The 16,271-nt window shown below is 41.7% G+C and overlaps 1 protein-coding gene across 2 annotated transcripts; it reads left to right on the forward strand.

Annotated features, from left to right (window-relative positions):
• The first annotated feature begins 8,047 nt into the window (after nt 1-8,047).
• On the forward strand, nt 8,048-15,479 carry mpg (N-methylpurine DNA glycosylase). 2 transcript variants are annotated; one of them, XM_014192991.2, is made up of 3 exons: nt 8,048-8,524; nt 14,107-14,311; nt 14,664-15,479. In XM_014192991.2, the coding sequence occupies exons 1-3, from the start codon at nt 8,447-8,449 to the stop codon at nt 15,041-15,043; spliced, it is 663 nt and encodes a 220-aa protein (XP_014048466.1). In that variant the 5' UTR covers nt 8,048-8,446; the 3' UTR covers nt 15,044-15,479. The 2 variants fall into 2 exon arrangements, with proteins under 2 accessions (XP_014048466.1, XP_014048465.1); XM_014192990.2 differs by having other exon boundaries at nt 8,049-8,677.
• The last annotated feature ends 792 nt before the right edge of the window (nt 15,480-16,271 follow it).

Here is a 16,271-nt window from a genome sequence, read left to right on the forward strand (position 1 = left end):
CTGGTACGGCAATTGCTCGGCCTCCGACCGCAAGGCACTTCAGGGGGTAGTGCGTATGGCCCACTACATCACTGGGGCAAAGCTGCCTGCCATCTAGGACCTCTACACCAGGCGGTGTCAGAGGAAGGCCCAAAAAAATTGTCAAAGACCCCAGCCACCCCAGTCATAGACTGTTCTCTCTACTACCGCATGGCAAGCGGTACCGGAGTGCCAAGTCTAGGACAAAAAGGCTTCTCAACAGTTTTTACCCCCAAGTCATAAGACTCCTGAACAGGTAATCAAATGGTTACCTGGACTATTTGCATTGTGTGCCCCCACACCCCCCCCCCAACCCCTCTTTTACGCTGCTGCTACTCTCTGTTTATCATATATGCATAGTCACTTTAACTATACATTCATGTACATACTACCTCAATTGGCCTGACCAACCAGTGCTCCCGCACATTGGCTAAACGGGCTATCTGCATTGTGTCCCACCACCCGCCAACGCCTCTTTTTACACTACTGCTACTCTCTGTTCATCATATACAGTGAGGGAAAAAAGTATTTGATCCCCTGCTGATTTTGTACGTTTGACAACTGACAAAGAAATGATCAGTCTATAGTTTTAATGGTAGGTTTATTTGAACAGTGAGAGACAGAATAACAACAAAAAAATCCAGAAAAACGCATGTCAAAAATGTTATAAATTGATTTGCATTTTAATGAGGGAAATAAGTATTTGACCCCCTCTCAATCAGAAAGATTTCTGGCTCCCAGGTGTCTTTTATACAGGTAACAAACTGAGATTAGGCGCACACTCTTAAAGGGAGTACTCCTAATCTCAGTTTGTTACCTGTATAAAAGACACCTGTCCACAGAAGCAATCATTCAATCAGATTCCAAACTCTCCACCATGGCCAAGACCAAAGAGCTCTCCAAGGATGTCAGGGACAAGATTGTAGACCTACACAAGGCTGGATTGGGCTACAAGACCATCGCCAAGCAGCTTGGTGAGAAGGTGACAACAGTCGGTGCGATTATTCACAAATGGAAGAAACACATAAAAACTGTCAATCTCCCTCGGCCTGGGGCTCCATGCAAGATCTCACCTCGTGGAGTTGCAATGATCATAAGAACGGTGAGGAATCAGCCCAGAACTACACGGGAGGATCTTGTCAATGATCTCAAGACAGCTGGGACCATAGTCACCAAGAAAACAATTGGTAACACACTACGCCGTGAAGGACTGAAATCCTGCAGCGCCCACAAGGTCCCCCTGCTCAAGAAAGCACATATACATGCCCGTCTGAAGTTTGCCAATGAACATCTGAATGATTCAGAGGACAACTGGGTGAAAGTGTTGTGGTCAGATGAGACCAAAATGGAGCTCTTTGGCATCAACTCAACTCGCCGTGTTTGGAGGAGGAGGAATGCTGCCTATGACCCCAAGAAAACCATCCCCACCGTCAAACATGGAGGTGGAAACATTATGCTTTGGGGGTGTTTTTCTGCTAAGGGGACAGGACAACTTCACCGCATCAAAGGGACGATGGACGGGGTCAAATCTTCGGTGAGAACCTCCTTCCCTCAGCCAGGGCATTGAAAATGGGTCGTGGATGGGTATTCAAGCATGACAATGACCCAAAACACACGGCCAAGGCAACAAAGGAGTGGCTCAAGAAGAAGCACATTAAGGTCCTGGAGTGGCCTAGCCAGTCTCCAGACCTTAATCTCATAGAAAATCTGTGGAGGGAGCTGAAAGTTCAAGTTGCCAAACATCAGCCTCGAAACCTTAATGACTTGGAGAAGATCTGCAAAGAGGACTGGGACAAAATCCCTCCTGAGATGTGTGCAAACCTGGTGGCCAACTACAAGAAACGTCTGACCTCTGTGATTGCCAACAAGGGTTTTGCCACCAAGTACTAAGTCATGTTTTGCAGAGGGGTCAAATACTTATTTCCCTCATTAAAATGCAAATCAATTTATAACATTTTTGACATACATTTTTCTGGATTCTTTTGTTGTTATTCTCTCTCTCACTGTTCAAATAAACCTACCATTAAAATTATAGACTGATCATTTCTTTGTCAGTGGGCAAACGTACAAAATCAGCAGGGGATCAAATACTTTTTTCCCTCACTGTATGCATAGTCACTTTAACCATACCTACATGTACATACTACCTCAATAAGCCTGACTAACCGGTGTCTGTATATAGCCTTGCTACTGTTATTTTCAAACGTCTTTTTACTCTTGTTTTATTTCTTTACTTACGTACACACACACACACACACACACACACACACACACACACACACACACACACACACACACACACACACACACACACACACACACACACACACACCTTTTTTTCGCACTATTGGTTAGAGCCTGTAAGTAAGCATTTCACTGTAAGGTGAAATGCTGTTGTATTCAGCGCACGTGACAAATAAACTGTGATTTGATTTCTGGTCAAACAGATTGAAAAGGGGTCTTAGGAAACATCTGGCAGAACAAGTCTTAAAAGGTATCAGAAGTACATTAAAACACAATAATGTTGAAGTAAAGACCCCTGCCAACTAATAAACACATATATAGTTTAGGATATTTTTTCTGCCTTCTGTAAGTTTAAGAAACATTGCCTTGTGCCTTGAAATTTCGTTACCAAAAACCCACATATCTTTAAGATATTTGTTTATTTCGCTCCCTCATGAGGAGGGAGAATAATGAACATTTACAGAAGTAACAAGTAAAGGTATACCTACCACTTAGTTGTTTATGATGTATTAAGTAATTAAAATGCATCATTCTGTTTCCAAATCAGTAACAGAATGACCCAAACATTTTTACCAGAATGAATGCAACTGAATTGGCTACAATGGGTATTCATAGTAGTCACAAACCACAATTGGGCCACCTGCTACTGTCCTCCCTTCCACTGGCTACTGTTATGTTCAGCTCATAACTGTTTATTATTTCTGCCTCGTGGTGGTTAAAGCAAGTGTGAAACCATTCTGGCCAACCCCTGCTTCTCTCGCTCTTCTCTCTCTCTCCAGTTAATGTCAGCTCTCCCAGCTCTTACTGACACCTATCCATGAGCCCTGTCTATTTTCATTTACTGTAACCAGCCCTCTCACCCACTGACCATCGACCGACACTGAACGTCCATGGAAGTTGAAAAGTAGTTGAAATTTGGTCAGTCCAAATCTGAACCAATCATAGGTTTCTGTTTCACAAGTTTGAACAGCACAGTACAGTATAACACCCTAGAGTAGAGTACAGTATGATTTACTGTATTGCACTGTACTTTACTGTAATGAACTCTAATCTACTCTACTGATCTGTACTGAACTTTACTCTAGTCTACTGTACTATACTGTTCTCTACTGTGCTGTACTTTGACGTCCAAACTTGTGAAACATAGACATCTATGATTGGTTCAGATTTGGTCAAACCAAATTTGGTCTTGTTTGGGGGCGGAGCTCATTCGAATAATAGCCAGTGTGTAGAATAATACCCAAACATACAAAGGAGGTTATTCAATTTTTCTACTTAATCAGGATACATCACCATATTGAGAATGACATTCATAATTAAGCCTTTCTGTATAGTATTGATCAGGGACCCATGATGTCATTCTGTTACCATCGTTCTCTAACCAGATGTTAATCAACTTAATTTACTGTAGTTCAATAACCAAAAGGTGTTTTATCATAGCTGACACCATATTCTTTCTGCAGACATCTTTGAATCTTAATTCAGGGTAGACATTTAACAGGGAGTTTGAAAAACTTCACATAAACTGAGGGAAATTTTACCATCATTCTGTTACCAAACTTTACATCTGAACTGTTTGAGTAAGTCTGTTTTTATACAATTTTCAGTGGAAATTGTTAAAACTAGTCCTTGTGCATGGAGCTGTATGGTTTGTTTAACTTTGCAGTCAATGGTTTTTGTTTGGCATACTATTAAAGTGAATAATCAAAGTCTCATTCTGTTATTCCATGACCGTGGAATTGTCCAGTATACATTCCCAAATTATTGAGAGATAATAAAATCAAAGTTCTTGATAACGATGATATCTTCAATAAAACCAATCATATCTCCACATATCTTCTAACTCTGGACCATTAGATCACTTGGTCACACAAGTGCAAGTGATAAAAGTACTACAGGACAGCTGCCATGACATCATAAAAACGAGCCATGCAAATATTAGATCTGGGAATGTTTATGCCATCCTTAAGTTACTGATATCAACTTACCCCCACTGGCAACTTCCTGCGTGCCCTTCACCTATTTCTGCCATGCTTACATATAAGACCACCACTCCACAAGCACACTGCTGTCTCTGGCAGGCCTCCAAAACTTTGACTGACTGACTGATCCACACAGGGAGGCACTGCTGGGGTGCAGAGATCAGCAGTTAGTACATCACCACCCAAGCATGCATTGGATTTCTCTGATTGAAATATACAGTATCACCTTTTCTCAGGAGTGGCAACAGACCAAAACTAGAGAGAAAGGCCAGCCTTAATATGAGGAAAGATATAATAAAGAACATACACTGCTCGTCCAAGATCACTTATCTCCCATAATTTGATCAGCTACGATATGGGCTAGCATAAATAAACCTAGTCCTTAAGGCCACACATCTCCACATCTCCCAGTCTATCAGCCTCACAACAGATGAGAGGCATGACAGTTGACTGACAGCTGCTTTAAATGGACTTGTTTTGTAGGAGGTGCAGTAACCGCCTTCAGCTCTGGATCTTCTCTCCCTCTTCTCCAGCTTTATCCTAGCAGCCTGTTGCTCGGTAACAGACTGCGACCACTTCCTTAAGTGCAAGAGGCCTGCCTTGGAAAGGCTTCAGAGGGGCCTGTCACTGAACCATGGGACACAGGCTCCACCATGTTCCCCTCTACTCCTGTGTTCCTGTGCTGGTTCAGAGCAGCTGAGCAGGCTGTGTTTGGGGAGCAGGAGGAGAAGGCGGTAGACCTGGCGGGTGGGAGCACGTCTGGCTGGTGCTGATGACAGAACCGTACAGCGGGGAGAGGCAAGGGGGACCAAGCTAGAAACCACAAAGCCTGTCAATCCCATCAGTTAAGTCCTAGAATAATGTGAAATCCAAAACTGGAGTGGAAAGTGATCCTGCATCATAATACTGAAGCACAACATCTTTCTCAAATCATCTGCTGTTTCTATTTTCTAGAATTGTTGTTATTGCAGGCAGTTTCAGTGAGTAATACTGAAAGTGGGAGGTAAAGTCAAATTAATTTATTCCCTGTACTGGAACTCATAGGCCTGCACCAAACATTTTATGGGGCTAATCATAGAATTGCATACAGAATCCCTATTAATTCAATAGGATCTCTGTGGGCCTATTTATAAAGATTAATAATTTAAAATGTATTACCTTTTATTGTGGCATAAACACAACCAGTCATGGTGTTTTCATCTGATTGTCAAATAATCACTTCAAAGGGCTCCTTTACTAGGCTAACAGCGCACGTTCATTCACTTGCAACATATTTCCAGCCTCCAAACAGTGTGAAAGGATAGAGACATCTGTTACATAAAACACCAAAAAGTGTAATGACATTTGGTGATTGTCATTAGGCCAGAATTTATGCGTCCACTGCTGTCCGTGCGTGTCTCAGTGTCGGCCACTCATCTCTGCCTTGTCAAAATGTCAGCGTTCTCGTCGAACCACATCGCATTTTGGAGCGTAGGCCATAGGCTACCTCACGTTTTCAAGTCCATTCCCTCATTTTTCATGCCTCTGACTTCCGTGATAAAAAAAGGGGTGTAATAGTATACAGTTTAGTTGACATTTTGTTTTACTTATGTGATAGGCTCATGTTTAGCAGTATGGTGTACCCCCACTATTTATTTTGCTGGGACGCCGTACCGGACTGTACCGCCTGACTATGAAACACCATGGCACATCACATCACTACCTCCTAAACTATTGTGTCACAAAAACATTTTAAACACAAGGATAATGGACAGACTGCTGTACTGTACTTTATTCCCAGTGTGCCATGCTGTGTTCACGCTCGTGTCACATTCTGTTATAGACGGCCAGACTGGCACATGGGTCAACACAGCCTGGGGCAGACAGCCCTCTTCCTGGGCATGGGCGGGCAGGCACGAGGACATCAGAACTATTTATATCCACTTATTAGACCAGCACTGTTTTCCTAATGAAGCTGTGTCAAATGATAAGGTGGAAAGAGTGGACCCAGATCTACTTTATGCAGTACGATATGCCCCTTGGAGATTGTACATTTATTCCAACCTTTAGGGAACCACTCTAGCATTCCTCCATCTATATTGATGGAGGAATGCCAGAGGAGCAAAGTGATTATTCAATCTACTTTGTAGAATGTTTGTTGCTGTACTTAGTTGTTTTTTTAGTTAAAAAAAATACCTATTGAGATGACCCAGTTGAGTGAATTATGCCATTCTTTGCAGCAAAGCATGTAATTGTATAAATATATCTGATTTAGAGTATACACTGACTGTACAAAACATTAAGAACACTTGCTCTTTCCATGAGATAAACTGACCAGGTGAATTTGAGATGAAAACTATTATCCCTTATTGATGTCACTTGTTAAATCCAATTCAAATCAGTGTAGATGAAGGGGAGGAGACAGGTTAAAGAAGGACGTTTAAGCCTTGAGACAATTGAAACATGGATTGTGTGTGTGTGCCATTCAGAGGGTGAATGGGCAAGACAAAACAATTAAGTGCTTTTGAACGGATATGGTAGTAGGTGCCACTGGTTTGTGTCAAGAACTGAACATGGGCCAACAGCCGTGTGGATGGGGGGGGGAGATAACTCAATATTAGGAAGGTTTTCTTAATGTTTTGTAATGTTTAGATTGAGATAATACAAAAAACTCAAATTGAGAGTAGCAAAGTGAAATGCCATCTCCAGTGAACCATCCAGATGCTCTAAATATGTGCACTGTGAAGTGATATCCATGGAATTTGTTTAACAAACCACAAAAAAAATTGAAATAACTTTGGCATGGGTCAATAACTATGAATGTTATAAACGTAACCAGACAAAGGCCATTACCTTATCAGGATCAGCTAACAGACATATTCTCAGTCAGCCATGGCCAAGACAAAATATTCATAAAATAACATGAAGCTGACACAATCTGATGTCACTGTGAATCCATCCCCCCAGTCACCTTCTTTGAGTCTCGCTGGCAGTCCAAGCAACACAGCTGGAAATTATGCAATGTGAACAAAGAGAAATTGTGAAGGGAAACTCAACAATCATCCTAGGTTTACACAAAGGTCAAGTCACTAATTTGAAACAACCCCTTAGGTCCCCTGTAAGTGACTATGATCTGCTGTGCCTGTAAGCATAGATTTACAATGTATAATTTCCCAACCACTTGTTAATGTAGCTAGGTTAGCCTAAATAGTTATTTTCTTTTGTGAGTTGCTGTTAGAAAAAAAATAGAAAATAAAGAAGTAGAATGAGAAAAATTTGAAATTAAAATATATTTTCCCCCACCATTCAATCATATAATTTACTTCACATAAATTAAATTCTCTATATAAGAGAGCACATTTTATAAGTACATTTTTGGATTGAATGTGTTCATCTGATGTGTGTGGTCCCTTTAAGAGGAGTCAAAAGAAAATGCTGCATTTATAACCAAGTGGGCAGCTGGTATTTACCACACTGGTAAAAATCCATTGAAAGAACCTCCAACTGGTAATTACTAGTGGTAAACTCGTGTACCATCTCCGAGCTCCGATTTCTCACACATGCTGAACTCTGACGTCACATATTAAGGAAATGGTCTCAATAAACAGCATTTTCGGCAGTAAAATGAAACAACAAAACAGTATTTATAGAAAACAATCTATTCATGTGTTTTTCTAACACTATAATTTGTTTGCGAGCATGATAGCTGTACTTTTTGTCGATGGTTGACATGAGCCAATCGGCGTTTCTCAACAAGTTCAAAGCACGTGAATGCACCCAACTCGTATTGACGACTTCACAACTGGTAATTACCACCTTCCCACTTAGTTATCAACGCAGCAGAAGTCCCAGCATCCCAAGCGATACAGCTAGCTAACTAGTAAGCCAAACCGGCTTTTGACAAATATTTCTTATAACAAATAATTTGTGGGTGCAAAACCAATTTCAGATTAATACATAGGAAACGGACATTATTGATGTTGCATACTGAATAGGTATGTATGTTCTGGCTAACTTAAATGTGCCTCAACAACCCTACATCGTTGCAACAAAACAAAAAGACTAACTTAGCTAGCTAATGCTTTTAGCCTTAGTATAGGCAACAACAAAAAACATGTCTAGTTAACAAGCTATGTCACAGATGAAAGGGTTAGTTATAAGTATCTCTGTCTAGGTAGATATTTTTACTCGATTACAAGCTCGGGTACATCAAGCAATGTAGCATGTCAGGGCGAAAGAGGACGCAAATATCCGTACCGGAGACCGAGGACCAAGTAAAAAGGGGCGTGTCACTGAGACAGGTGAGGTCTACCGTCCATGACCATGAGTGCGGTGTTGTTAAACCAGGGACAGTGAAGAGTCAGTACTTCTCCAAGGAGGGGGACCCTCAAAGGCTTGGAGAAGAGTTCTTCAACCAGCCCTGTATAAGTTTGGCTAAAGCATTCCTGGGCAAGGTACGTTCCCTAGAATCAAACATCATTGTAACCCAAACTGCTGTTGAACAACCCTTGATCAGATATGGATGATATGATTATAACACAGTAGATAGGCCTATAACTAGGGCAGCCCTCGTGATGGGAAGGGTGCTCCTTGTGGACTAATGTCTACCTCTGATATAGCTACAGATTGATTGAACTTTCTTTGCTCCCTGAAGTAATCCAACAATGTGTACGCCACCATCTTGTCTATTTCAAGTCTTTTCTCATTGATCGAGACTGGTGGGTGTCCACCCCAAGGTGCTCATGTCATGAAGGACAGACACCAGTCTCGATCAATGAGAGAAGACTTGAAATAGACAAGATGGTAGCGTACATACTGTTGGATTACTTCATGGAACAATAATGAAAATGGAAAAACAAAAATTATCTGGTGTAACAATCTTTAGTCACCTCTAAGGATTATTGTTGCAACTAAGAGTTGGAAAGGTCATCTATTTTAATCCTGAACAGAAACACTGTGCTTGCATTCAAACGACCAGCAAATTTCAAAGCCAGGAAGTGCTTGTGTATGCAGAGTTACTATTAATAATCATGACTCCTTTCCACATTGCTTCTTTTTAAGCCCTGTGCATGTTTGTGTTTAATTAAGCTATGTCTGGACCAGTTTACAGGAAGGCTGTAATAAAAAGTATAAAAGCCATTATCATGTGGCAAGGCCTCCGGGCTGGTTGTTAATTGTCAGAGAAGCTTGGTCGCCCCCCCCCCCGGTGTGATCATGCATTCCAGCACACACTGCCTCAGAACACTGTGTGGTTTGTGAACAGTCCTTTGCTCAATGCTGAAATAATTGCTCTCCTCAATGGTGACTTCTTTCAACGGCACTGAAAGAAACCCTCTGACTCTGAGTAGTTGGTGCTGACTGAGATCCAAACAACTGATGGGAGAGGACTTATTTCTTTCCTTCTCACATTAACCTCATTTTATACTACTTTGTCCCCCCCAGCTCCATCTATACTAAATGCCTTCTCAATGGAATCTCATGGCCTCTGTTGATTTTGTATTTGTATTTATTATGGATCCCCATTAGCTGCTGCCAAAGCAGCAGCTACTCTTCCTGGGGTCCAGCAAAATTAAGGCAGTTTATACAATTTGAAAACATTGCAATACATTCACAGATTTTACAACACGCTGTGTGTCCTCAGGCCCCTACTCCACCACTACCACATATAGTACTAAATCTGTGTGTATGTTATCATGTGTATGCATTTGTCTGTGCCAATGTTTGTGTTGCTTCACAGTCAGTAGTTTAGACAGACAGTGTGATGCATTCAACATGTCAATACCTCTCAAAAATAAAAGTAGTGAAGTCAATCTCTCCTCCACTTTCAGCCAGGAGAGATTGACATGCATATTATTAATATTAGCGCTCTGTGTACATCCAAGGGCCAGCCGTGCTGTCCTGTTCTGAGCCAATTGCAATTTTTTGTGGCACCTGACCACTCGACTGAACAGTAGTCAAGGTGCGACAAAACTTGGGCCTGTAGGACCTGCCTTGTTGATAGTGTTACAGTTTTTCTCAGTCGCTTTGGTGCATGTTTCACATCATCCCTAACATGTGCAAAATAATAAGTGCATTTCTCAGAACAATTTGTACAAACTGCAATATACAATAGATGTGTTTCTAAAGCTAGTCAGTCACTAAAAATCCTTAGTACATCTCTCAAAAGTAAATATTCATGCCAATGATCATGTCAGTGTCATCAGAATGATAAGTCATTGAGTCATTGTTCACGAACAAGGTCGTCAAAATGTTTAGGCATGTTGTCAATGGAACTGTGTACTTTGACAGTATTACCTGATGTAAACTTAGGCTACAGTTTGGATGACAGTTACTGTATTGAAAATGCACAAGGCTGCACTTCTATGGCATATATCAATTTCAACAGTACTATTTACATATTACTGTATGTGGGTTATTGATTGAAAGAGACTGGACAACCCAAGGGGCACAAAGGAAAAAAAACGAAATTAGAAAGAAACACAGGAACCCCCCCTAAGGCACAACTTTGCCCGCAGCACTGTTCTAGTGCTGTCTCCTCACATCCAGACGTTCCTGTCTGTCGGCCCACATATTCTCATCCACATCACACCGGATATTTTCCCTTCCAATGCAACGTGGAAAGAATCTTTTGGAATGCCTTATCCATCCTCTGCAGGCGTCTACTGTGATGTCCTCACATGCTGCATCCATTGCAGCCAGCAGGGTCATCTGTGTGTGTGGCTGACGATCATACACCTTCCACCTCCATGCTGAAAAGAACTCCTCCATTGGGTTAAGGAATGGTGAATAAGGTGGGAGGAATTCTATGAGCATCCTCGGGTGGGTCACAAACCATTGCCTTATGATGTTTGATCGATGGAAACTCACATTATCACAAATGACCACATACTTTGGCAAATCCTCTCTAAACAGACCCCTCTCATCATCAGGGATGAGAGCCCTGCAGAGAGTCTCTAAAAAGTTGAGTAGATGCTGGGTGTTGTATGGCCCTATAAGAGGGATATGGGTTAGGACACCATGCTCCGAAATAGCAGCACACATGGTGATATTTCCTCGCCGTTGGCCTGGCAAATCCACAGTAGCTCTGTGACCGATGATATTCCGACCCCGCCTTCTGCATTTGGTCAGGTTGAAGCCAGCCTCATCCACGTATCCAAAGTTGTGAGAGGGTTCACTTGATTCCAACTCCATTATACGCTATATCCCAGAACACACAGTTGAATTTGTTTTGGTAAGGAAGAGTGACATAAAATGTACATATATTGCATGTTCCTTCCACAGCAATGGAAATGTGTGCAGTTTATGCTTACTGTACTATGTATCACTATAAAAATGTTGCTGTAAAGTAGTTACATAGATATGTTTTACCTGTACATACTGGTACCGTAGCTCCTCATTCCTTTGGAATGGTACACGGTACAGCTGTTTCATACTCTTCTGGTTTCTATGCAGCACCTTGTCGATGGTTGAGATGCTAACCGTATGGATGTTTTCAAAGACATCGTTGTCTTCTATAATGGTCCTTTGTATTTCCTTGAGTCTCATGGCATTGTTTGCTCGGACCATGGTGCAAATAGCCTCCTCCTGTTGAGGTGTGAAAAGGCGTCCTCTGCCACCGGTTTGAGGTAATCTTGCAGTCCTATGTGGGGAAAAATGCAGTGATGCATCGCACACTTTCACATAGACAAAAACTATGAGAACACACATTTTACTGTAAAACATACAGGTGGGTGCATGTAAGGTGCAGTATGTATCTGTATAGAGTATATTTCTGTATGCTGTGAAATACAAGTGGACTACTGTAATATGAAGCATTGTAGGAAGTATACAGTATACTGCTTATATACAGTAACTGTGCACTGTACATTGGTGGACATACCTGTTCTCTCTTCGAAACGTTTGAACTATTGAGGACACGGTTGATCTCCCAATATTCGGCTGCACCCTTCGACCCGCCTCAGCCATTGTAAGGCCATGATTGACAACATGGTCTACAATAGTGGCCATTATGTCATCAGATATGCGCCTATGTCCTCTTCTGCCTCTTCCTCTGTTTTGCCTTCCACCACGCATCCTTGCTCCTCTTCTTCCTCCTCCTCTTGGCTGTTGACCCTGTTCGTTTCCTGGTCCATCCATTATTGTAAAATTGCAACTCAGTGTTGTGGTCTGTCTATATATGCTTGCCAATTGATTCTTCATGCACCTTTGAGCAATTTAGACAACTGGTTGATTGTTGGTTGAACTAACACTTTACATTACTTCATGAGTGAGGGTCAATTTCACCTGCACCAATCATCAATTCACGTTTTTGTACAAAAGGTCAAATAGAAATGTGTAAAACTATGCTTGACAGTTTATGACAAATAGTTCAACAATTTTGCATGTAATGGCTTATGCAAGGAACTAATGCCTAGATGTTTTGAGGGGTAAGACTATTCAACAGAGAACCATCTACTATATTTTGATCAACGTGACATGAGCAATTGAAAATGTGGAAAAAAGCTGACACTTGTACATTATCAATTGCAATATGTACAAAAGCAATTGCAATTTGTTCAAAGGAATAAGAAATTGCTTTAATGATGTGCACAAGTGACTAGATGATTTGGAATTTGTACAAGTAGTATCAAGAATGGCACTTCTGATCTAAGAAATGCACCAAAGTGACTGAAGAAAAACTGTAAGGCAGAGCATCGCTTTATTATAGACAGACTTCTCCCCATCTTAGCTACTACTGCATCAATATGTTTTAACCATGACATTTTACAATCTAGTGTTACTGCAAGCAGTTTAGTCACCTCAACTTGCTCAATTTCCACATTATTTATTACAAGATTTAGTTGAGGTTTAGGGTTTAGTGAGTGTTTTGTTCCAAATACAATGCTTTTAGTTTTAGAAATATTTAGGGCTAACTTATTCCTTGCCACCCACTCTGAAACTAACTGCAGCTCTTTGCTAAGTGTTGCAGTCATTTCAGTCGCTGTAGTAGCTGACGTGTAAAGTGTTGAGTCATCCACATACATAGACACTCTGGCTTTATTCAGTCAGTGGCATGTTGTTATTAAAACGTCCTGATTCTAACTGGATTATATTTGATAGGCTTCCATTAAGACAAGTAACTCTTTATCCACATTATAGCAGGGGGTGTAAAGCCATAACACATACGTTTTTCCAGCAGCAGACTATGATCGATAATGTCAAAAGCTGCACTAAAGTCTACAAGACAGCCCCCACAATCATTTTATCATCAATTTCTCTCAGCCAATCATCAGTCATTTGTGTAAGTGCTGTGCTTGTTGAGTGTCCTTCCCTATAAGCATGCTGAAAATCTGTTGTCAATTTACTGTAAAATAGCATTGTATCTGGTCAAACACCATTTTTTCCAGAAGTTTCCTAAGGGTTGGTAACAGGCTGATTGGTTGGCTATTTGAGCCAGTAGAGGGGGCTTTACTATTCTTGGGTAGTGGAATGACTTTAGCTTCCCTCCAGGCCTGAGGGCACACACTCTCTAGTAGGCTTAAATTGAAGATGTGGCAATATTGTCTGCTATTATCCTCAGTAATGTTCCATCTAGGTTGTCAGACCCTGGTGGCTTGTCATTGTTGATAGACAACTTTTTCACCTCTTGAGTTGATGAGTTGAATGATCTAGCTGAACATGGTGGGAAAATGTGTGTTGTTCCTGTATCAACATTGGAGTCCAGCTAGCGGTTGCACAGCCATTGGCACACATACACCATCACCAGGGCTTATTGTGACCCCACACATGTAGTCTAGTTCTCTTCAGAGACAACAATAGATCAAGTTCCTACTGAAGACTTACCCACTGAGGACACACATGAAAGAAAGTCTTTATTTAGGCCATCCCTTGTTTGTGCTGCAAGGTATTGGTCCGTCGGAGTGCGGACGGCACTGAGCTGAGAGGGAGGGTGGTGGAGACTGAGGCCTACCTGGGAGGAGAGGACAAAGCCTCTCACTCTGCTGGGGGAAAATGCACTGAGAGGAACACAGCAATGTTTATGAAACCTGGCACCATCTATGTATACCCCATCTACGGCATCTACCTCTGTATGAATGTTTCCAGTCAAGGTAAGACCATACAACCAAACAGTACAACAGCCAGGCTTAACCTGAAGGCAGTGGAACAAACCACCATTAATAAACCAAACTGCCATTAAAACCACATGCAGTAAAGTTCAGTGTGTTGGCCTTATCTGTAGGAAAATCACCTCATTAGAGACTAAGTAGTGCTGTATCTCCCAGACTCCCCCATGTTACTTTCATTAGGCGATAGTTCTCTTTTTTCAACTGTTTCTCATTATTGAAGACGTTATATTATATGTTGCACCACGTTATTATCCACTCATTCACACTGGAGAAAGGGCAAAGGAAGGAGACAGTATGGCTCCCCTCTATCATGCCCTGTGTGTGTTCTCTCTAGGGGAGGGTGCTGCCGTGCTTCTGCGGGCTCTGGAGCCTCTACATGGCCTGCCTCTTATGAGGCAGCTGCGGACAGCCAGGCGGAGGGAGGGGGCCCGGCCCCTGAAGGACAAGGAGCTATGCAATGGTCCCTCAAAGCTGTGCCAGGCCCTGGACATACCACGCTGCTTCGACCGGAGAGACCTAGCCTCAGAGCCAGAGGTGTGGCTGGAGAGGGACCCCCAGATAGGACCGCAGGAGCCAGACCTCAAGGAGGTGGTCTCAGCAAGCCGGATCGGCATTGACTCTCATGGGGAATGGGCCACCAAACCCCTTCGCTTCTATCTGCGTGGTCACCACTGTGTGAGTGTAGTGGACAAACAGGCAGAGGCAGAGAGTTGAAACTGGGAATATTTTTGGAATTGTATCAAACCATGATGAGTACATACTTAACGTTTTTTTTCTTAACTATAACCAGGTTTTTACAGACATAATGCTAGAGCAAGTGAAAACATGTCAGCTATGAGCTATTTCAGTCATTTGGTCTAGCTATGGGGAAATCATTGCAAAAGACCCAAAGCCAAAATGTTTGCTCCGAGGGGAATCCAGACTCAATATATCATTATTTCTACTTAGATACACACATTGTTGCCCAAACACAAATCCCACAGATATGGAATATGCCATATTTCTATGCTACAAATGATTAAACTACATTCCAAACATCTGTAAAATATTTGATCTAGCCTCCCCTCCCTGCTATCAAAGCAACTAGAATTTCCATTCCAGTCATTCTCAATCTTCCACCTGTTTTTTAATAAAAGTCCTTGCTTGAAAAGTTCTCTTGGAATCATTGATTTCACAGATGTTTGAAACGTCGTGCTCCTCAAAGCAGAAACATCATGTCTGATGTTTGGCATCTTTTCATTCTTTCCCTCCCACTGAGACTCCTGGGGGAGGCAGCCTTGCCTGCAGCCTGGAATTAGCATTGGGGTTGTTTTCCTACATTGTGTTTGTTGGAGATGAATTAGCATTGGGGTTGTTTTCCTACATTGTGTTTGTTGGAGATGAATTAGCATTGGGGTTGTTTTCCTACATTGTGTTTGTTGGAGATGAATTAGCATTGGGGTTGTTTTCCTACATTGTGTTTGTTGGAGATGAATTAGCATTGGGGTTGTTTTCCTACATTGTGTTTGTTGGAGATGAATTAGCATTGGGGTTGTTTTCCTACATTGTGTTTGTTGGAGATGAATTAGCATTGGGGTTGTTTTCCTACATTGTGTTTGTTGGAGATGAATTAGCATTGGGGTTGTTTTCCTACATTGTGTTTGTTGGAGATGAATTAGCATTGGGGTTGTTTTCCTACATTGTGTTTGTTGGAGATGAATTAGCATTGGGGTTGTTTTCCTACATTGTGTTTGTTGGAGATGAATTAGCATTGGGGTTGTTTTCCTACATTGTGTTTGTTGGAGATGAATTAGCATTGGGGTTGTTTTCCTACATTGTGTTTGTTGGAGATGAATTAGCATTGGGGTTGTTTTCCTACATTGTGTTTGTTGGAGATGAATTAGCATTGGGGTTGTTTTCCTACATTGTGTTTGTTGGAGATGAATTAGCATTGGGGTTGTTT

Source organism: Salmo salar, chromosome ssa03 (assembly GCF_905237065.1).
Source record: "Salmo salar chromosome ssa03, Ssal_v3.1, whole genome shotgun sequence".
In the NCBI taxonomy this organism is placed as follows: domain Eukaryota; kingdom Metazoa; phylum Chordata; class Actinopteri; order Salmoniformes; family Salmonidae; genus Salmo; species Salmo salar.